Source organism: Eptesicus fuscus, chromosome 11 (assembly GCF_027574615.1).
Source record: "Eptesicus fuscus isolate TK198812 chromosome 11, DD_ASM_mEF_20220401, whole genome shotgun sequence".
In the NCBI taxonomy this organism is placed as follows: domain Eukaryota; kingdom Metazoa; phylum Chordata; class Mammalia; order Chiroptera; family Vespertilionidae; genus Eptesicus; species Eptesicus fuscus.
In genome coordinates, this window is record NC_072483.1 from 68,158,769 (window position 1) to 68,181,118 (window position 22,350).

Sequence of the window (22,350 nt, forward strand, 5' to 3'; positions counted from 1 at the left end):
CTACTTTCAATGGGTCCATTGCTTATTATTTTCAAAAGCAGAAACTCCCTATTGTTTATGTGGGTACCATCACTTGAGACCCTTTGATTTATGGTTTCAGAAATTATCGGATCTTTACTACGACATTCACCGGTCCTATCTGAAAGTTGCGGAGGTGGTAAATTCAGAGAAGCGACTGTTTGGTCGGTACTACCGCGTGGCATTTTATGGGCAGGTAAGTTCACTAGAGGCAGCATGATCTGTGAATTCTGTTGAGCAGTTGAACGCTGTCTTTCATTCTTTATGAGACATCTAACTCCATGTGCCAAAGGATTGAGGGTGTGTGGGTATGGATGTGTCTAGGTATGTTTGAGTGTTTCTCTGGGTGTGAGTCTATATGTTTGTTCATAGGAAGGTACTGGGTCGAGAACTCCATGGCTCTTAATACAGATTGAGTTAAAACAGTGATTTCTAACTTCTTGGAGAAGAAAGGCATTTATTTTTCAGTGTATTTTTTCCCATTTCACCCCCAAAATATTTAATTATAGGTTTGCCTCAATATCAAAGTCAAATTAAATTCAACATGTTTTAAGAAATGAAATTCATAGCTTTCTAAAAAGTAAATAATTTCTAGGGGCTCCACCATATCAAAGCCATGAACTTTAGACTTTATAATCATACATTTTCTTTTCCCCTACTTTCAAACTATCACTGCTTTTATGCAGAACACTATTGTTTCCTGTATTACAGGTCAATGTAATTTTAAAGTTCCCTTTCTCAGTTGACTATATACACAATGAACAAGAAGGAAAATATTAGCTAGCCATAGCATTTGCCTGAAAGTAAAGTGAATGTATTATATATTAATTCTGAATATCTCTGACTGGTGCTTTAAGTGGGATAGACACAGGAACCATCCTATTCTTTTCAGGGAGGTTTATAATACTCTTATATTTCAGCAAACATACTTTAGACTATGACTGTGGATAAACATTCCATTCTTGTTTGTTCACAGGTGGAATGACTCTCAGTCCCCTTGTTTCTGTTTTTTTTTTCTCCCCCCACCATGTAAGGCACTATTGCACATAGCTCTTATTCTCCTCAGAATCTCCTAAGGAGTTACATGCAGCATGGTCATTCTAGATCATTTCCCATTGAAGTCTCTAGAAAAAATAGATATTTTCCTCTAGTCATCGAAGACAGTTTGAAAACTAATTTCTGAATTAGTCAAGATAGCTGCTGTCTACCTGGAAAGGAAAATGTCACTGAGTAGCCACTTACCATAAAGAAATTGATCCAGCCCTAGCTGGTTTGGCTCAGTGGATAGAGCATCAGCCTGCAGACTGAAGGGTCCCGGGTTTGATTCTGATCAAGGGCACATGCCTGGGTTGTGGGCTCAATCCCCAGTAGGGGGCGTGTAGGAGGCAGCCAATCAATGATGCTCTTGCATCATTGATGTTTCTCCCTCTCTCCCTCTCTCTTCCTCTCTGAAATCAATAAAATTTTTTAAAATTAAAAGAAATTGATCCAGCTCAAGTTTTCCCACAGCATGGCAGCATTAGAGAGAGCTGGTGGTATGAGGAACAGATGTGGGGAGATGGTCTACAGAGAGAAGCTAAATTTATATATTTGGGAGGTCCCTGGAAAAGAATCTGAACTCTCTGGAGTGATAGAATATGTTGGGGACAGAGAAATGTGCAGATCTGCAGGAGAGGAGGAGAGAGAAATGGAAGGGATTTCTTGAAAGTGAACAAGAACCAAAAAAATAAATATTTTTGACCTTGCTGAAACATTAACAAGAAAAATGGCAGAAAACCGCATCAGAAAGGGGATGTGGGAGTTGAGGGCTATAGGGGAAAAAGAGTCTCCAGGGAATGAATGGCAGCATAGCAGGGACATACAGATGCCGTCAGCCAGCCTGCATTTGAGTCTACAGTCCTTCAAAGGATCTTTTTAGTGACTGCCATTGATATTCTGATCATGAAAATCAGATTGCCTACCTGGTAGTTTCTCCAACCAATGCCTAAGATGCTGGCTACTGAACAGGTGGAAATGAATTAGGCTGCTTTCCAACCAGATTTTAATGCAGATGTTTACTTTTTTCTTCTTTTGGTATTGACTGTTCCAGGCTGTGGTAAGTTCTCTCTTTCTCGCTCCATTTGCATGCTCTAAAAATTCTCACACTTCCTTCTATATGGTTTTACTGAACCTTAACTTTTTTGTGCCAATCAACATTTGGTACAAAGGGGAGATAATCCTGCTTCCATTCATTTGGGAGTCATCCTGCTTCCTCGAACTAAACTGTGTTTACTCCAGTTATCTGAATTACAAAAATGTATCCTTTATTTTTCATATGTAATATCTTCTGCACTACAGTAGATGTAGTCTGAAAACCTACATACATGCACACACACTCACACAGATAAATATGGGCACCACATATGGATAGTAGACTCAGTATTGGGTATTGCCTGCTCACTTCAGGCCACTGTGTTCTGGCTGATGAAGAAGAGCATGGGGGTGCTCAGAATTTTAAAACTTGGAGTGGTGGCCATTGATGGGCACCTTCCCAGGTTCCTAAAAGAGCCTGCCCTTTTACAAATGAGTATGGTAGAGAAATAGGGTTCTCTATTGTGCTGGCTCTGAGCGTTCTCAAAGGTAATGGTATTAATTCCCAACACAGAAGATGAACAATAGACTAAATCTTTACTCAGGAGGTCAGGTTAAGTCTCCTGAGATGCAGAAAGAAGCAATATAAGAAATCTGGAGGACAAGCAGAGACAGAAATAACATGCCAGTACCTAGAACTCTGTGACACAGAATTTCCTCTGCATTCTTTTGAACCATATGAAATTGCCCATATTCAACCATACTTTCTTGGGGAAAAGATGGCAACTTCATGTGGTTCAACATAATTATTGTTGATTAAAGTAGAAAGACAAATTCTTGCAATATCCACATGTTGTCCACATTCAACTCTGCTTGTCTGGTACATACTTTTTTGTAATTCTTTAAGTCCCTTCCTACATTTATACCACATCAGTATTTTCCACCTTCACTTATAAATTTGGGGCCATGGGTCCTTAACTCACCTACTAAAAGAATACTTGAAAATCCCTATACTAAATAGACTGAGGGGGCAACGGGGAAGGATTGGGGAGAGCTATTTTCAAATGACTTAACTTTGTTCTTTTTGCAGATTCCTCTATAAAGTGTGCTGATTGTGCACCTGGCTTTTTCTTTTTAATGTTGCCACTCTTCTCAATTGTCTTTTGTTAAAAATTCCAATGTGAGATTTTATTAAAGGGCAAAGCCACCCCTGACCAAGGGAGACTAATGGAGGTCATCCTGATAAGCAGCAATGTAGAGCCTTGGTCATCATTGTTCAAATGATGTTCAGATGCCTGCCCTAAGAACCCAAATGGAGATGGGCACTAATACATTGGACAGAAGCAGACAGTGCACTTCACTTCACGTTTGATGATAAGGAAATACCAAATAAGCTTGGACAGTGCCCCAAATGTGTGCAGAATGAAGGTTCCGAAGATCTAAGATAAAGTCCTGACTACTTGATTAGCATAATCCCCATGGTCAACAATAATTCTTTTTTGTGATGATACTTTATGTCCATGTAAATTTTACCTTTTAATATCCAGATCGACATGTCTTGTAATCATGTTTCAAAGATTATGCAAATAGCATATGCAATAGACCCTTTGTTGCCTCCACAAAGTCCTTTGGGTAAATCTTTTAGGATCCCAGCTAGACTGATGCTTGCATTTTACAGTACTGGCTGGAGTAGTTAATACGATGTCTGCAATAAGCCAGACATGACAAAACAACTTGGAACTTTAAAAACACAAGTCTTGCATAACATGAATTTTCTGATGCAACATCTGATATCATTGCCTATGGGAATTTTACATAGAACAGCCTATAGAAAGCAGCTCCAAAGTGTCCTTGAAATATTCATTTACAGAATAATGAGCAGCAGTAGTGATCAAACATCAACTGTCATCAATAAAATCCTTAGGCTCTGATATTTAGCATGAAAGCAAGCAAGCGAGTGCCCATTGCATAACTTAAAACAGCAGATGCCCCTGGAATGAGTTAAGTGAAAGGCCTGGGGAATTTTATCCCATTCACCAAAGGATGTAGATTCCTTGATTCTCAACCATGCTTATGTGGGTGTAGATGCATCTCAGAATCTTAATACGAAAGCGATTGGGCAAGGAGGAATGGTGCATGTATAGTTGGGGATGTGATACAACTTTCTGACTCCCCATCAATATGAAAGTCACTGATATAGACAACATATATATGTAATTGAGTTTATATGTATATGGAACCATCTCTCTGAATTCTTGTAGCTTTTCTTCTCTTAGCATTTAGCCCATTATTAATATTTTCTGACCCATCTTTTACTCACTGATTCCTCTTTCAATGCATTCCTTTATGACCTTGGAATCAATTGAATGTAACATCAGGAGCATTTATATCTGACATCCCAATAGTGATTCAGGAACATTGCAAAATTCGGAAGTACCTGCAAAAATATGAAAGGGGTCAATAATTTTAGGTGTCAGTTTATTGAAGTACATCTATATATATATAAAGAGTCAGGGTCATAACATCCACAACGACTGAAGGCTCAACCGAACGCCAGGCTGCACGTGCAACAGGCAAGCAGGCTGAACTGCTGACCTCGCAAAGAGAGAGAGGCAGGGCTAATCAGCAGCAGCAGCGGGCTGCTGGCGAGGCCCAAAGAGAAGCAGAGTGATCAGACCCTGCTTCTCTCTCTGGGCCTTGCCAGCAGTCAAGCCTCTCTCTCTCTCTCCCAGAGGTCAGCAGTTCAGCCTGTTCGCCAGCAGCCTGGACCGAATGCCAGGCTGTGCATGCAGCAGGTAAGTGGGCTGAACTGCTGATCCCTTAAAGAAAGAGAGAGGTGGGGCTGATCAGCAGCAGCAGCAGCGGCTTCTGGCAAGGCCGGGAGAGAGAAGCAGGGTGACTAGACCCTGCGTCTCTCTCCGGCCTTGCCAGCAGCCAAGCCTCTCTCTCTCTCCCAGAGGTCAGCAGTTCAGCCAGCTCACCAGCAGCCTAGGGCAGCTGCTGATCAGCCCTGCCTCTATGATCAGGCCTAGAGATAGGCCCGGAGATGCTGACTGGCATAGAAACCAACCAATCAGAACTAAATCAGGGTGAATTGTGAGGAACCAATGGCTGCCAAGGGGGCAGAGCTTTTGACACTGATTGGCATAGAAACTGACCAATCAGAACCAAATCTGGGTGAAGTGCAAGGAGCGAATGGCTGCCTAGGAGGCAGGGCTTTTGATGCTGACTAGCATAGAAACTGACCAATTAGAACCAAATCTGGGTGAAGTGCGAGGAGCCAATGGCTGCTAGGAGGCAGAGCTTTTGACGCTGACTAGCATAGACACTGACCAATTAGAACCAAATCTGGGTGAAGTGCGAGGAGCCAATGGCTGCTAGGAGGCAGAGCTTTTGACGCTGACTGGCATAGAAACCAACCAATCAGAACCAAATCTAGATGAACTGCGAAGGCAGAACCTGAGGTGGGGGCTGAGGAAGGGTTTTAAGGGCTACAGCTGTTTGGTGTAAGGTGTAAGAAAGTGATTCAATTTTTTAATGACTGGTTTGGCAGTATAGTGCATATGGCTGGCTATCAGTCCAGATATAGGGATTATGTATTTTTGTCTGCCAAGAGCACCTCCTCCTGCTATAAAAGGCTCCCCCCCCCCATTTAAGCAATCCTATCCTATATAATCTATCTATACTAATAAAAGGGTAATATGCTAATTAGACTGGGTCGACCAGCCATCTTCCAGACGTCTGACTTCTTTCCAGACAAAGCAATGGTAGTGGGGGCCAAGGCCGAGGCAGTTAGGGGTGATCAGGCCAGCAGGAGAGGGCAGTTGGGGGCAAGATCAGGCTGGCAGGGGAGGGCAGTTGGGGGTGACCAGGCTGGCAGGGGGGCAAGGTAGGGGCAATCAGGACAGCAGGGGGGCAAGGTAGGGGCAATCAGGCTGGCAGGCAGAGGGGTTAGGGGCAGTCAGGCCAGCAGGCAGAGGGGTTAGGGGTGATCAGGCAGGCAGGTGAGTGGTTAGGAGCCAGTCGTCCCAGATTGCGAGAGGGATGTTAGTCAGACATCCCCCGAGGGGTCCCAGATTGGAGAGGGTGCAGGCCGGACTGAGGAACCCCCTCCATGCATGAATTTCATGCACTGGGCCTCTAGTTTTTAATCATAATCTATTAGAGTTTCATAATCCATGCAAGTTAACTCTACTGAATCAAAGTTCTTGTTTAAGTAGAATGTGTGCTGTTTCCTGAGAATAAGACAGATTAGGGTTTTTATTGCATTGTAAAACGACATTTTAAAAAATGAAACTAGCAAGAGAAATGCAGAGGTCACATTTCCTGTTGCCTTGAAACGCAGTGCACTCATGACCTTGTAGCTAACACAAAAGAAAAACTGTCCCTGGGTCCTCATCACCTTTTGTCCCTGTTTATAAATCATTTATTTCATAGACAGAGCTGAAATTGAAGCCTTCTTTAAGGTAGTGTCCTGTGGTTCAGTGGGCTTGGCTTTGATCGTTTTCTTGGGTCAAAGTTAAGCACGCATTGCCAACATTTTCAGAGCTGCTATTTCTCTGGCTGCAAATGCTCTTACAACCCTGGCAAACAGCAGATGAAATACTTTATTCTGTTAATCCAGCTCCATTTTAGTGGTTTTATAAAATAGCCTCAAGAGGTTTATATCTCCATGCTAGGTAGGTAGGTAGATAGATAGATAGATAGATAGATAGATAGATAGATAGATAGATAGATTTTAATCACCATTTCTTTCTGATCAATCCCATACCAAAATATTGAAATGAGCATCAGTAGACTTTTCTAATAAGGAAAGTATAGTTTCTATGCAAGAGAAGCTGAAGGTATGTATTTTTTAAGTTCTCAAAACTCATTCAAGCTGTTTCCCTGCATATGAATAAGAACTCAAATTGCTTTACTGACACAAACTTTTTTTTTATTGACATCCTCCTCATTCTCCTCATGATAGGTGACATTCACCAAGGGCCTGTATGTCCCAGGCACTGTCCTTAGGACCTCTCCATAGATTTCTGGGCCTATTTCCCATCCTCCAGACCTAGGGGTAGGGATGAAAGAAAGTCACAGGTCATGACCAAGACCACAGAGGTCATAGTAATAACAATAAAATCTTGCTTCCCACACTCCTTCTAATTCTGAATTCACAAAGTTGTGAGGGGCAAGAATTCACAGTGAAAATGTCTCTTTGTGCTGTTTTTCACAGTGTGGTGAGAAAATATTTTCCTGGGACTTGGAGACATTTTTCTCACTGGAATGGAAGTTGTAAATGTTGCTTTAGCTATTGCCTTGGGGGGATTCTGGTCGATGGCCTCAGAAGTCTTATTTCTGTGATATGTCAGTCTGTCAATGTTAGCCACTAACTTCTGACCTTGAATAAAACAAAACTCCACAAAGACAGAAAAACAGCAGCTGAAAGTCATGTGGGAATGGGGCCAGACCTCACCACCACTACAAAGTCTAGAGGAACAATAGCGAGCTACTTTTCATGCTTTCAACAATCATGCCTCACTTTTTTTTTTTTTTTTGGCAGTTGAGGGTCAAGTTACTCATAATCATCTGTGTTTGGTCTTGAACATTTCTCAAATAAATTGTTCAATTAAAAACTATATTATATTTTCCTTATTTCTTTAGAAACTGTATTTTCCTTATTTCTTTAAAGCAGTACAGTATTTTCTATTTATACCTGGTGCACACATGCCTTTTTATGATGTATGCCCACTAGAACTGTTTTATTCTTCAGTTTACTAATTTAACAAATGTAGAATGACATCCCCCTAAAGACCAGGCATCATGCTAAACACTACACATACCATGTTGAACAAGACACTTTCCTGACTTTGAAAAGCCCAAAGTCATTTCGGGAAATGCATAAGGAAACAGACAATTAATTTCATGCTTGACAAGATCTGTGCTGGCAAATGTGCCTTGTTCCTTGGCTTCTACAAATATACAGTGGTGTCCCTCTTATCATGCAAAGTACCCTGTTCATGATTGTCAAGTGTACATGAGTAATAGTGCCTTCAAGTACAAAGGCGCCATACAGATTGAGTTTAATTATTATTCTCACCTCACATTGGCTGTGAAAAATCCAGCATGGGAACATTTCATCCATGTCTTTTATATATAAGGAATCTTTTAAATAGTCAACAATAACAGTTTCAAAAAAATACAGCTAAGATTCTTTGTGACCTCCATTGTCTTCAGCTGGCTCTCAACAGCCATACCCTTGAGGTAAATTCTGAGTCAGAAGAAACCAGACACACTTGGAATCTTCACTCCAGACTTAACCCAGTAATCGAAGGCCACGTGTCCCACAGGAAAAATTCCCTGTGTCTCTTCAAAGGGAAGGAATCATAAAGATTACCTCACTTAGTTATCCACAGATAAAGGAATATTCTCTCCCCCTATTTCAAACCAGACAGATTAATAGAGGCTAAGACCTACTTGCTCCTATGGCATAAAAATGATGCCACAATTGGTTGCTTTACTATTTTCTATTCTAATAGGTCTAGCTTTGCAAAAAATGAAGAAGATCTACTAGGAAAGCAAATTGAATGATGAAATTGCATATAGCCAAGTTGCATCAGGCCCCAGACTTAATGGAAAGTTCTTTTTTAAATAACAGTACTTGGGAGCCTACCACATGCAATTTCTGTGATTACAATACCAGAGCTGCAGCTCTTTAAGATGATGTGGGTGCATATCCACCCACGTAGATACCTTCACGTGCCCCTCAGGGTTTCCTGTACTAGCTTCGAAGACTTCGAGAAGACCTCGTTAAAAATGACACTGCTCTCTGAAAAAATGCCAATTATTCCAGACACTGTGTTCTACCCCAGGCTGCCACATGAGGGCATCCTTCCCCCAAAATATATGCAGCAGATAGGTATTACCATTGATTTCTACAAATAGAGAAAATATTTTAAGATATCCCATGAGGTTCTTTAGCCTGGTGGGGGAGTGTTTCCATTAATGACTGATTCTAGCATGATATTTTGTTTTCCTCACTTGGCTTTTCTCTGATTTTGACTTTGTAGGGTGCTAGTTAGTGGCTTGGATGACAACCAAAAGACTGGATAAACGACTTTTGTTTTGCTTGTGATGTGCAATTGGAGTTTTCTGATAAAATTGGTGGTTCCTTATGTATCTTCCATAGGGTTTTTTTGAAGAAGAAGAAGGTAAAGAGTTTATTTATAAAGAGCCTAAGCTGACAGGTCTGTCAGAGATTTCCCAAAGACTGCTCAAGCTGTATGCAGATAAATTCGGAGCAGACAACGTGAAGATAATACAGGATTCCAACAAGGTAGAGGAAATTTAATATTCATTTTGGGTGTTTGCCTGTTTGTTTATTGGTTGGTTGATTGGTGATTATTTTTGGCAAAAACATTATGTGTTTATTGAAGTAACTTCTAAGTTCCCTATTTTTCCCATTGGTTATTTGCACTTGTATAGCAACCAAAGATTTAAAGTGATTGTGCCCAATGGTGGACTTAGAGAAAAAGCAAAAATGTATTTCTTCGGTCTGGGAGGTCATACCAATTTTGACATCTATTCTCTGTGATAATAGCAGACTTGCCAGTTACATTGTATTAACCTGTGGATATCTAATTAATCTTCTGGTGGCTCCAGAAGGCCAATGCTTACATCCTATGGCTATATTATTCAGAATCCTCTAACATGCTTTCAGTCCTTTAGCCAACCTCTATTACGCACCTACGGCATGCCACCCCCAAAACTAGGAGCTGGGGTACAAAGACTCTTTTTCCAAGATCTCCCAGTTTACATGGAGCTGAGAAGAGAACTATGTCTACAAACAGCTAATTAAATGAAGTGCAATGAAGTGCCATGGAGAGACAACAAGTCAGACAGGGAAAGCTCGGGGAAGGGGCTCCCTGACCAGCTCATTCTCGTGTGGGCAGTGCTTCCCAGAGGAGATGATGTTTGAGCTGGAAATTGCAGGGTGAGGAGGTGTTTGCTGGAAGCAAAGGGCATATTGAACAGCCCAGAACATGTAGTGACAGGGGCATGAAAGGGGCAAATGTGTTTAGAGAATGGCAGGTCTTCAAAACACAGGTTGGTAGAAGAGTGTTTCAGAAGACAGGGCAGGAAAAGCTGGCTTATGTTTCGAAGAGCCTCGGCTACTCGGCCAGCTGGCTCCAATCCTACCTCCACCACAGTCTGGCTGCCTGACCACAGTCCAGGCAGGTACTCTCATATGATGATATAAAGCCCATTTTTCTCCAAGGAGACAGGGTAGCCCCCCCACCTAGGATGCCAGCTGAGGGAACACAGAGCTCCCTGCCTTTCTTTTCGAAGTACATTAGGCTCATCACTCTTTCTTTCACCATCATGTGTTCATATAGGTAAACCCGAAGGATTTGGACCCCAAATATGCCTACATCCAGGTGACCTATGTGACACCATTTTTTGAGGAAAAGGAAATAGAGGACAGGAAGACGGATTTTGAAATGCATCACAACATCAACCGCTTTGTGTTTGAGACGCCCTTCACGCTGTCGGGCAAGAAGCACGGTGGCGTGGAGGAGCAGTGCAAGCGCAGGACCGTCCTGACAAGTAGGTGCAGCCCGCCCAGGGGCCGTGCAGGCCCTTCACGGGGCTGGAGAAGTTAAAATCAGCACATTTCACCCTGGCAGACGAGTGCCCCGAATGTGCCACCATGGACGTTTGCCAGGAAGAGAGGATTTCCCCTTCCTTACAATCTGTCAAGAAGGACACCCTTGAGAAGTCAACCAGAAGAGAAATTGTCAGTAGTTACTTTACTAATCCCTTCCCTGTAGAACTTAGTCACAAAGGTCATGGTGTCCGTGTCTTGGGAAGGCCACGCTTCTCTCTCCCTGAATCTACCCTCAGTGATTTCACGATTAGAAGCTCTCAGAATTGTGTGCTTTGGGGCAAGATCCTAAGTCGCTCTGGAAGGGTGGTTCCTCATCTGTAAAATGAGTGCAGAGGATGGTCACCATCCCTTCCAGTACCATCTAAATCTATTCTGTGAGCTAGTCAACAAGCTTTCAACAAGTGCCGACTACATGCCGGGCACTATACTGGCAATTCAAGGAAATAAAACACGAGTCTTGCCCTCAAGATGCTCACAGTCTGGTAGACGAAAGAGCTAAGTAAAGCAAGAATTTCAGGCGAACACAGCATAGGAAATGAAATGGGAGCACAGGAGGGGGACTCCTAAGGTAGGCTGAGGGGAAAGATGAGCAAAGACATTCTGGACGAGTGATACCTAAACTGTGTGAGAGATGAACAATCCTGGATTATGCAATAGACAGACAAATAGCAGTGACATCCAAACTAGAGGAAACATTCTCCTTCAGTAAACTTTTCCAGAACTTTTCTAATTAAAAAAAAGTCTAAAACAAAGCTACTATAACATAGGCCATTCAGTATTTATTTAAGCATTCTTTATTGTGGCTTAGGGTAGTTTCTATTTGAACTGCAAGTTGTGGTGGAAGCTATAATCTTTTCAGTGTTGAATGACTCAAAATTGAGGTCTTATCCAGCCCTGAGAATGAGGACATGGCTAGGGAGGTGTGGAAGAGAATGGCAGGTGAAGGTAGCTGGGGCAGACGCTAAGAGGAGGGAGGGCACGTGGCACACAGGACAAGCAATAACTCATATGCACAAAAACAAGCAGGACGAACGAGCTGTGTGCAAAAAACATCCTATGGGGTGGTCTGTACCTTCAGGGGACCCCTGACTCTGCACTCACCCTCAGCCTTTCCATTCTCTCGTGTTGCTCCTGGCAGCCAGCCACTTGTTTCCCTATGTGAAGAAGAGAATCCAAGTCATAAGCCAGTGGAGCACAGAACTGAATCCTATTGAAGTGGCAATCGACGAGATGTCCAAGAAAGTCTCTGAGCTTAACCAGCTCTGCACAATGGAAGAGGTGGACATGATCCGACTGCAGCTCAAACTCCAAGGAAGTGTCAGCGTGAAGGTGAGCGTTGCCAAAGGCTGAGATGCATGTGGCCCGTGGAACCTGGTACAACACACCTTGACATTTATTTTTTTACAAAGGGTATAAGAGATATTTTTCTGCGTGTGATACCATCCAGCACCTTTATCTGAGTTTTTAAAATTTTGTTTCATTGTAAATGTACATAAATGGTGCCAAATGCCTAGAGATAAGCCTTTCTTAACTTTAGCTGAAAATAAAGTACCTTCTTCCTTAACCCTCCTTTCCTATCTTCTTTGGATAAACTATGTTCTAGATTCTAAATTCCAACAAAGGAATTAATTAACAAATAACGTGTCTCTCTTATAAATATCTGTCACTAAGAGCCTTATAAAACTGTTCAAAAACACCTATTTTTAGAATGTATATTAGTTCATAAAATGTGCATCAATATTTATTTGGCTGCCAAGGTCCTGATAGGAAGCAGGTGGCCTGCTCACAGTGGGCGATTAAAGGAAATACAATAGATAGACTATTTGCAAGTCTGAGCAGTATTTAAGGAAACCAACAAGGGTAGGCACAAGAGCTGGCAAGACTGAGGGAGGGGCTGCTACTCTTCCTAGGCCCGAAAACTGGGGAGAAAGAGGAATCATTGGAAGCAGAGAGAGAGCTGAGAGAGCCTGCTAATGACAGACAAACATACAGGTAGACTTAGTCCCTGCTAGAGGACTGCCAGGAGGAAGGCTGGCACTTACTTAATACCCTCTAGGGGCTGAAACTAGGGTGAGGCAAGTAAGGCACTCACCTTGGGCATCAATTTTAGGGAATGCATCAAAAACTCAGTAATCATGATAAAATATTATAATGCAATATTTTTAAAAATAAAAAATAATGTCAAAAATTCATAATGAACAAAATACTAACCTTTTAAATAAAGGCAGGCCAGTAACGGTATCACACGGAGCTGTATCGAAGCCTGATGCAAAATGAAAAATCAGTAATGTGGATCCTGATATTGACCTGGCTGTCTTCTTCCCTGCCAGCATCTTGTCTGTATACCCCATGGCTGACTCAAAAATAATAAATAATAATAATAAATTTTTAAAAGCCAGGATGCAAGAGAACCATAGTTATACTCCAAATGGGACAACTTCCCTCAGCACACAGATGAGCAGAGGAAATTAGAGGTGGAAGCTGGAGAAGCAACAGAAAGCACCCAGCACTGTTTGCTCATTCCACCACACTGGCCATGCCTAGAGGCCATAGACATCTGCAGATGGCTCAAGTACAGCATTAGCTTCCTTCTCTTTCCCCTACTCCTTACAAGCTACACGGTCACTTTAAAACATTATAAGCACTAAGAAATATGGACTCCCTCACTAGTGTGAGCCTACTCTTGTGTGTGAGTATGATCAGGACCTGAGCATACATTCTGCAAATCTGATAATGCCACGTTGGGCCAGAATCTAAGCCAGACTGTCAAGTGGAATACAATAGACGGTAGTTCCCAGTGAGGTGTGTACACCACCACCTCTGTGGAATGCCTTTTATTAATAGTTGTGTGTTTATTTTAATGCTAATAAAAAAACTAGCACCTCAGACATTGTATTTCACAGATGTTTAACTTAAATTTAAGTAAATAAAAGGGAATCTAGTTTTCAAACATATTAAGAAAAAAATAGTTTGAGAGAGTGAAGGAGGGATAAATGATGATGGAAGACTTGACTTGGGGTGGTGAACATACATACAATATACAGATGATGTAATAGAGAATTGTAACTCTAAAACCTAATAATTTTATTAACTAATGTCACACCAATAAATTCAATAAAAAGTAATAAAGTTAAAGCCGTATTTGATATGGCAAACACGTGAGATGCTGGGCAAGTAACTGAAGTTTGGGAAGGATGGCAATGGCGTGTTGAGCTCTGATGTGTCCTGTAGTAGCTGATTGGCCAGTTGTGGGGGGCCAACAATGAAACAGATAACAAATTAGTGGACTTCGCGGTGATGTGAGAGAACTGGGGCCCCACACGATTGGTGCACAAGTGGCTACTCCTCCCAGCTGTGGAGCGGGCTCCTCCATGAAGGAAGTGGGCTCATCCTCTGCAAATTATCTTCTCCCCAATAGGTTAATGCAGGGCCCATGGCCTATGCACGAGCTTTTCTTGAAGAAACCAAAGCAAAGAAATACCCTGACAACCAAGTAAAGCTTTTGAAGGAAATCTTCAGGTAAGCTCTTCTTTGTGGAATGTTCTTCCTTGGGATCCTTCAGACGAGGAGTCTTGAATTCCCCAGGAAGCCACCTGACCAACCTCCTTCTGGGTGGCAGAGTCTATCAGCAGCCTCACTTTGAGTGGCCTGTCTCTGTGGCTGGTTGTTAATTTGCTTCTTGCTGTCGCTAAAGGCAATTTGCAGATGCGTGTGGGCAGGCCCTAGATGTTAATGAACGCCTCATCAAGGAAGACCAGCTGGAGTACCAGGAAGAACTGAGGTCCCATTATAAGGACATGCTCAGCGAACTCTCCGTAATCATGAATGAGCAGGTGAGGCTTTCCTTGGGGTGGCCCGTGCTGTTCATTCATCCAAAGTGTCCATTTTGACCCCAATGCCACAAGAACCGGAAAGTCTCTTTTCTTGCTGCTGATGTCACTGCACCTTATGTGAGCACCATGCTGCTGACTTGTCCTCTCCACCATGCACAGTCCCTTACCTCAAAGCAGAGATCAGATTAGAGAAGAAAGGCTGGGGGGAAAAAGATGAGAGCCCAGATGCTTTTCAGTCTTCAGAGATGTTTAATCAAATCATATGAGCTGTTGGTTTTCTAGGACAGATGGACCCTATTAGACATCAAGAAACACTGGGTAGGATTCCTGGTAGGATTTGCTACCACTCCCTTTTCCTCTGATTTTAAGACCTCACACCTCCCCAGGCTGTGATGTGGAGTTCCACAGTTCTGCCACTAGGGGCCTCTGCACCATACTCAGAAAGAATACCAGGACTAAGAAAGACATGGCTTTTTAAAGTCAAGATTGCCTCTACAGAGGCAGGGCCTCCTATAGATGTGCAGAATTGGGATAAAACTCAATCCCCCACCCTACCAGCAAGTCATCTATGACTTCTGGCATCTGTCCAGCATATAAGGCTATGCACAAAATGTGGACATTCGATATCACAGTATTTTTTGAGGTGCTGAGAGTCGGCCTTACACTCTACCTGACATCTCATCACTGTGGTCCCCTCTAGGAGTTAGATGTGTTCTTTACAGAATAATTAAGGGGGAGAACTTGAACTAATCTCCAAATAGTGCCTCATGCATAGTAGCCACTCATTAAATATTAGTTTCCTTCCTATCCTTAAATGGTCTAGTACCATCAACACTATTCAGGAAATACAAAATGAATCCTATACTTCTTTTATTCTAATTGCTTTTCTCATATATGCTTCTTTTTTCTTATTTTCCATTTCCTTCTGCCCACATTTTAAACCCTCTATGAAAGCTGGAGAACGACGTGGTTAATTGACTTGTGTTAGAGAGAATTAATCTCTCTGGATAGGATTCTTAGAGGAGGGAGTATTGGCTTGGGATTCTTAAGAAGCTGGTGGGAATTAAATGCTCAGGAGTGATGCTTTGATAGCCTGGGGAACTCATAAATCTGAGAGTGAAACCGAAAGAACAATGGATCTCAAAGTTGAAAAAAGTGGTGAAGAAATGCTTGCTTCCAACTGTACATTGCATCTGACCTTGAAACTTTGAGCAAAAATGCTTTTCTCTTTTTTCCCTGGCAGCTCTGTTGCAGTCCGTGTTTATACAACTTCTGTTCCTCTGTGTCTAGTATTTCCCTCAGTACTGTAAGCAAAAGTGGTATGTTTTTCTTTCCTTATGTCTACTCTGTCTTTTGTGGCCTTCTGGTCTACCTATCTCTTTCTAACTGTTCATTTTTCCCTGACAACCCGTAGTGGCTATTGTTCTTGAGGTTTTTTATTTAATTAGAACAACTTTATTTCTATTGATAGGTAAGTGAATATGGGAGGGGGGGCTACTAATTAAAACTAAAATTAACAACGTAGCTTTTAAAAACAAAATTCATACTTCACCAACTTTTTAAAATATTTGAACTCATTTGTATCCAAAACAAAGACTCACTATACTCCAAACTGCTAAAACAAAAAGACAAAAAACTAGAACCAGGTGCTTAAGGGGTGGGGAAAGAAAAATAATTGATTTTCCAGAAAACCTGTGCTATGAGAAGCAACATTTGATTTCATGCTTCCTTCAAACTGATGCAAAGAAAAGAAACTGATGGATTGAACAGGTCTTGTTATTCAGTAAACAAAATAGATCATTCAGCAGGAAAGATTAACTTTCTCCTGGTCTAGAGCTTCTATGGGGATTTGTCCATATGGTTTATATCTGGGAAAATGACCACAAAATACATGATATCTTAAAAAAAAGTGCTCCTTAAAAAATGATTTACTCTATAATATGGCCATTCCACATTTCCACCTTAGATTAAAATAAGGACAGAATACTAACTTCTAACTCTGTAGAGGAGATTCCTAATGGTGGGACTATTTAATTGATCATTATCAATCATAAGTACAAATTATCCATAGCAAACTGTGTTATTTAGAGCAAAAAAAAAGCTATTTTCATGATAACCATTGGTAAGTGCTTTGAGTTGGTTGCAATGAACAACTTCCTGAAATCAGAAATAGTTAACAAAAGATAAGGTCTGTAAAGTCTATAGTATTTTTAAATATTATATATTTGTTTCAGTTTATGTTTATAACAAAAAAATTGTTTGATGCTTTTCTCAGGTGTGTTTGTTTTTTTTAATGAAAATGCATTAGACCATGTTTGGGTTTGAACTCTAGTGGAGGGAAGGATAGGCAAATCTTAGTAAATCCTATAATATAGAAATGAACCATGATCTATAATGCATGTGTACCTTCATGTACCTATATATTCATGTAGATATTCTGGAAACAGGTACATATATAAATACAGTGAAGAGTAATTCTACCACTGAACTTTTAAAAATAGAAACATAATTAGAATGGATTCAGGCATAGAAATAGAATTAATTATGCAATTCACTCCAAGAGTGTCCAGGAAAGTCTTAGCTGAAAGGGCAGCCTGAAGTCATTGACTTAGTGCAAGAACATGTACTGTAAGGGAAGAGATGGAACTGGATGAAGTGGACACTATTGTGCAAATATGTTGAGGTGAAGCAGCTTGAGTTATCAAAGTGACAAACAGGCAATAATTACCCTTATAGACAGCCAGAATGCCACACTATTTACAAATATACAAAAAGCTTAAAAGCCTCCTTCTATGAAGCCATAGTAGTACATATACGTAGGTATCTGAATGAAACATGAATAGAAGATGCTCACTTGGAGTCTGTTTCAACATTCAGAAGGATGACAGCACAGAGAAGTAAATGGTGGTAATGGATATTAAAAATAAAATACAGAGGAAAGAACAGATCTGCTGTGTGATGGTGCCAAGTGGATGAGATGCAAAGGCATATTGCTCTCAGAGTTTGACATCCTCTTTAGAAACATTATTTGCCAAATTATTTAAGTAAAACTTGTGACATTGACCATAAGGAGAATGAATTGGTAGTAGAGGATTCTGGTGCTCTGTGGGGACAGAAGTGGCAGTTCTATCTTGGAAAAGCAATAAAGCTAAAGCATAATAATGTGTGGAGTTGGTGGGGAAATCTCCATAACTAGAAACTTAAAATATTCATTGTCTCTTCTGTAGAGAGATACATTTTTAGAGGTTTCTGAGGGTTTCATTGTTGTTATTGTGATTACATGTCATAATTTGAACAGATCTAACAGGAAAGTATTGTTTACATATATTAACATTTTCAAAAGTATATTTTTCTCATATTTCCATTAACACATTTAAATGAGGTTTCAGATGTCTCTGTTTTGTTGGATGTCGACAATTTAAATGATAAACTTTTAGAATGAAATAAAATTCTGGTATTACTCAGATACATTCATATGGTTTACCCAAACATTTAGTAATTTATGTTTGATAGTTGAAGAATATTGTGATGATACTTTAAATCTTACCAAAATGGCTATGACATGGACTTGGGGGGAAAAGTCTTCAGCTCTATGTTGATAAGTGCATTTTCAAAATTTGCAGATTCCAAGGGGGGAATAAATAAAATCACTTTCCTGGGTTTTAATTTTGTGTTCGGAAATACTAACATGAACCTATCTATTGTGTTCCCTTGTCGTGCTGTGTGTTGTCCTGTCTCAAGATTATGTGCAGGGACGAGTCATCAAAACGCGGAGTGGAGCGAACCTTCTCTCGAATACTTAGCAAGGGGACCCCAGCTCTGCCCACGGTCTCCATCTCAGCTAGTGCGGACATGTGAGCAAAGGTCTGCAGCATCAGACACACCTCTTAGGGGACTTTCTGAACTTGCAGCTAATCTCGGGGAAGAGAAGATAGATTTAATTTATTTGAAGTTTTTATGTTAATATTTTTTTACCTCGCTAGCTTAAGAATTTTGCCAGTCTCTGAATTTGCACATTTCGTATGATTTTTTTCCCTTTGAGCAGTGTTAAATAAGCCAAGCTGAATATTTGCCATTCCAATGAACGTGCAGCTCAAAAGCAAACCCTAAGTTTGCTGTCAGTTACAATATGTTCAATACCAAGTCCTAGTACACATATTTTAAAGGTCAAAGTGAGTGTTTTTGTAACATTTAAGCGTATTTCAAATGTAAATAGGAGATTGTAAAATATATGGTTTTTACCAAAATTAAAAGAACCTTTTTGGTTGATACTTATGATGTGCTAAAATTATATGGATAACATTTCAGATACCATTATATTAAAATATTTGTGTATGTGTACAAAAGTGTTGATAAATACTAATCTTTAAAGTTTGTGGAGTTCCTTTATTTGTAATATATGTGCTCTTAAATGCAATGGGCTGTGAAATTATGGAAGTATTTTGTTGTTAATAGAAATAAAAAATACAGTTCCTTTGCATTTGGTTCTCTCATAAAGAGTGGGTGAGTCCCTACTAAAAGTAGTTCATTGGACTGGGCATGTACTAAGTGCGACCCTACATTCACTACTTATGATGCCTTACCTAGGAACATGAAAAGGACTCAGACTTCAGCAGGGCAGTTCTTCCAAAAAGATCAACTAGACAGGCCAGGGGTTTCCTAACCTAGGGGATTCGCAGACTGATGTGGAGAAGATATAATGAATCAGAATATCGAGGGTTGTGTAATTACTAAGGCTATTCACAAATATCCCATCTCTACAAATGTGTGGTAGGATTGCACTTTCCTTCCCCTTTGAAGTTAAACTTGACCGTGGGGCTTGCTTTAACCATTGAAAGGTGAGAAGAAATGGAATGTATCTTTCTCAGGCAGATACATACTAGTAGAAGCTAGAAAGTGGTTCTGCCCAATCTCGTTTCTGATGCAGTCATCTTGAAGCACGTGGATTTGGAGCCTCAGTGAGACACACACACACACACACACACACACACACACACACACACACACACCAGTCCCTGCTAACCTTGTTGGACATAGAGTCTGAGTGAGAAATACATTTTATTGCGTTAAGATGCCTGAGATTCTGGGATTGTTTGTTATTGCAGCATTATGAGCTTATCCTGGCTAATATGTACTTTCCACAAAATTGTGACTGATGTGCAGCCAGATTTGAGAACCACTAACACATTCCACCTCCCTCCTCCAACTGCCTGCCTCCCCAGCCAATACCAGCAGCAGTGCAACTGAACAAAGCTGCCTGCAGATGCAGAAGGTACTCAGGAGTGTCTTCATGTTCACCCCAGCAGCCACTGCAAAGGCCCAACTTCAAATAAGGAGACTTTGGCTAAGTTCATCTTTCTGCTACTTACGTTTAGAGGATAGGGCCTAGAAGACATTGAAATATTGTATCTACTGAAGTGATTAAATATAATTTAGGTGAGAATTCTGATCTGTCAAGACTCATGTAACTTTTCTCAAATACAGCTCCCTGCTTTATTAAACACACACACACACACACACACACACACACACACACACACACACACACACACTGATCTCTGGCAAGTTTAATTACGGAATGCATGCTTATAACCACTATGCTGCATGCTTTCAAGCTGACCTCTAGATCAAAGCATTGCCTCAGCTTCATTCTGGCTCCAGCTTGGTTTCCTACTGCTTGGGTCAGCATCTTAGTTCTTCCCTTTCTATTTTCTCATTTGGATTTTTGGGATTGTCTAGGAACCCAAGAAGAGTCTGCCTCTGCTATAGTCGCCCACCCAATTCTTACCTCTGGGCTCTAGGCTCAAGTCCTCATGCCCCTCCCAACCCTTGGCCTGTAGACACTCTCAGCAATGGGTTGCCTGTCCAAATCTGAAAATAAAAATAGATGTGTGGGAACTTGGTAGAGGGGTGTACATGGCATGTGTTAGTTTAGCAATATGAGCAACTCACTCTGTCTTCCCACATCATTCCAGAACAATCAGGATCTAATTCTCCTGATTCTCAGATGACATTCAAGGTCTGATGATTACTGAGAGAACCTCATGTGTATAAGGCCAATAAAAGAAGTTTAAAAACATGAAAAAATTTACATGGGATCTGAATTTTTAAGAGGGTAAAAAGGAGTTTAAGGAGTGGTAAGAGTTAGTATCTGAGAGCCCCCTTGGCATATGCTCTGTAGCACCATTCAGGTTGTGTCTTGAAATTTAATGAGAAAAATCCATAGTCACTTAGAGAACACAGTCCCATCCTGACCAGGAGTTCATTTGCCTGAGATGGAACATGATAAGTGTAGACTCACCTATGGGCACATGAGAGGAGCAGCTATGAGAAGAGGGTAGATAAGGCTAAGAAGATAAGCATGTTTGGATTTATAACATGGCTGCTTTAAAATTTCCAGGTGAATTATGGAGATGGGGAGATGTTATCAAAAAAAGGAAATTCCCATGAAAGTTCTAACCTCCTTTGTCTTTCCCTTGCCTCTTGATATCCCTGTAGCAAATGCATGCGGTTACAGATGGAAGGTAAGAGAAGACTAATTAGATGGAGACATTGTAAATCCTAAGTCTCATGACAGACACTACAGTAAGCACATAAAGTTGTTCTTAGAAGGATGTGGAGTGAGAGATAGATCAAAACATGCCCAACTGGGGTTCATGAAGGTCATTTGAAGAAGATAATGGTGATTGAGCTTGAGTAATTAAGCAAAGGTTTATTTTAAATAACATTAATGTCAATGACTCTCCAAGGGAATCTACTTGCAATTTTCTAACATCATTAATATTAATACCCAACTATCAAGTCATTGTTTCTTGGATGTATTCCTAATGTATAAAGGATATTTACTTTCGAAGCTGATGGCTTTACTTGTATTTCTTCAAAAGCACCCCATAATTATAACTACTAAATCCAGGTAGAGTGTTTAACTTATAAACAAGATTAACAGGACATTAAGTTGAGCAGGATATTTTATTGGACATAATGTCCCATTGACTGAGGAAGTTTGTTTCATGATACTTGCATAGAGTTTAGTGAGTTACTTTGGATTTCTAAGGGACAGGTCTTCTGCAACATTATTTTTCCCATTGCGTGAACAATTTCTTAAAGTAATAAAGAATAATAGTAAAGTTCTAGAAATCAAATTAACAAAAAAATGGAATTTTTACTTTATAACAAAAGTCAAGTAAAAGGAAAAATCCAGACTGAAAGGCTCTGGAGTATTCTACAAAAATTCTATAAGCAGCAACCCAAGGCCCCAGTAGAGGCTTTTCACCAACTCATCTCACAAACACTCCTCTGGACTTCTGAAGTCAAATAGGCCTATTATGTTCTATCTGGTAGTTTCCACTTTTCAGTCCCTCCCTCCTGAACAGCTGAGCAAAAAAGACATGGATTCCCCTGGGTTTGTTCAATTGGTTATTCTTAAGCTGAGGGATTTGGGAAGTGTGTGACCCCCTTACTTTGCCTTTCACATCTAGAAGGGCTGAAAATAGGAGTCCTTTCCAGAAAGAAACAGTTTCCATAGGATTTTAAGCCCAAACGTTGCAGGTGATGATGTAAAACAGTCTTTACTCTTCCTTTAAAGACACCTTAGATATTTATAGTTACTACTGGGAAAATTGAGGAAGGCCAGTAATAGCTTTTTTAAAACCAACATTCATTGACTTCTATAGTATAACCTGGGTGTGTAACAGTCAGAGACTCTTAAAAGGAGGAGAGCAGCTTCGTTTCCTACCTGATTGTTGGTCCTGCTTGGAATGAGTCAGAGCCCCAAGA

The 22,350-nt window shown here is 40.7% G+C and overlaps 1 protein-coding gene across 3 annotated transcripts in view; it reads left to right on the top strand.

The window, feature by feature from the left end:
- Positions 1–19,004, top strand: part of DOCK10 (dedicator of cytokinesis 10) — a 216,862-nt gene extending 197,858 nt beyond the window's left edge. For all 3 annotated transcript variants that reach the window (XM_054723258.1, XM_054723257.1, XM_054723259.1), the window contains exons 50-56: positions 101–214; positions 9,263–9,409; positions 10,470–10,680; positions 11,880–12,070; positions 14,160–14,260; positions 14,436–14,574; positions 18,316–19,004. In XM_054723258.1, the coding sequence (XP_054579233.1) occupies positions 101–214; positions 9,263–9,409; positions 10,470–10,680; positions 11,880–12,070; positions 14,160–14,260; positions 14,436–14,574; positions 18,316–18,432 (1,020 nt within the window). In that variant the 3' untranslated portion in view covers positions 18,433–19,004. The remainder of the gene's footprint in view (positions 1–100; positions 215–9,262; positions 9,410–10,469; positions 10,681–11,879; positions 12,071–14,159; positions 14,261–14,435; positions 14,575–18,315) is intronic.
- The last annotated feature ends 3,346 nt before the right edge of the window (positions 19,005–22,350 follow it).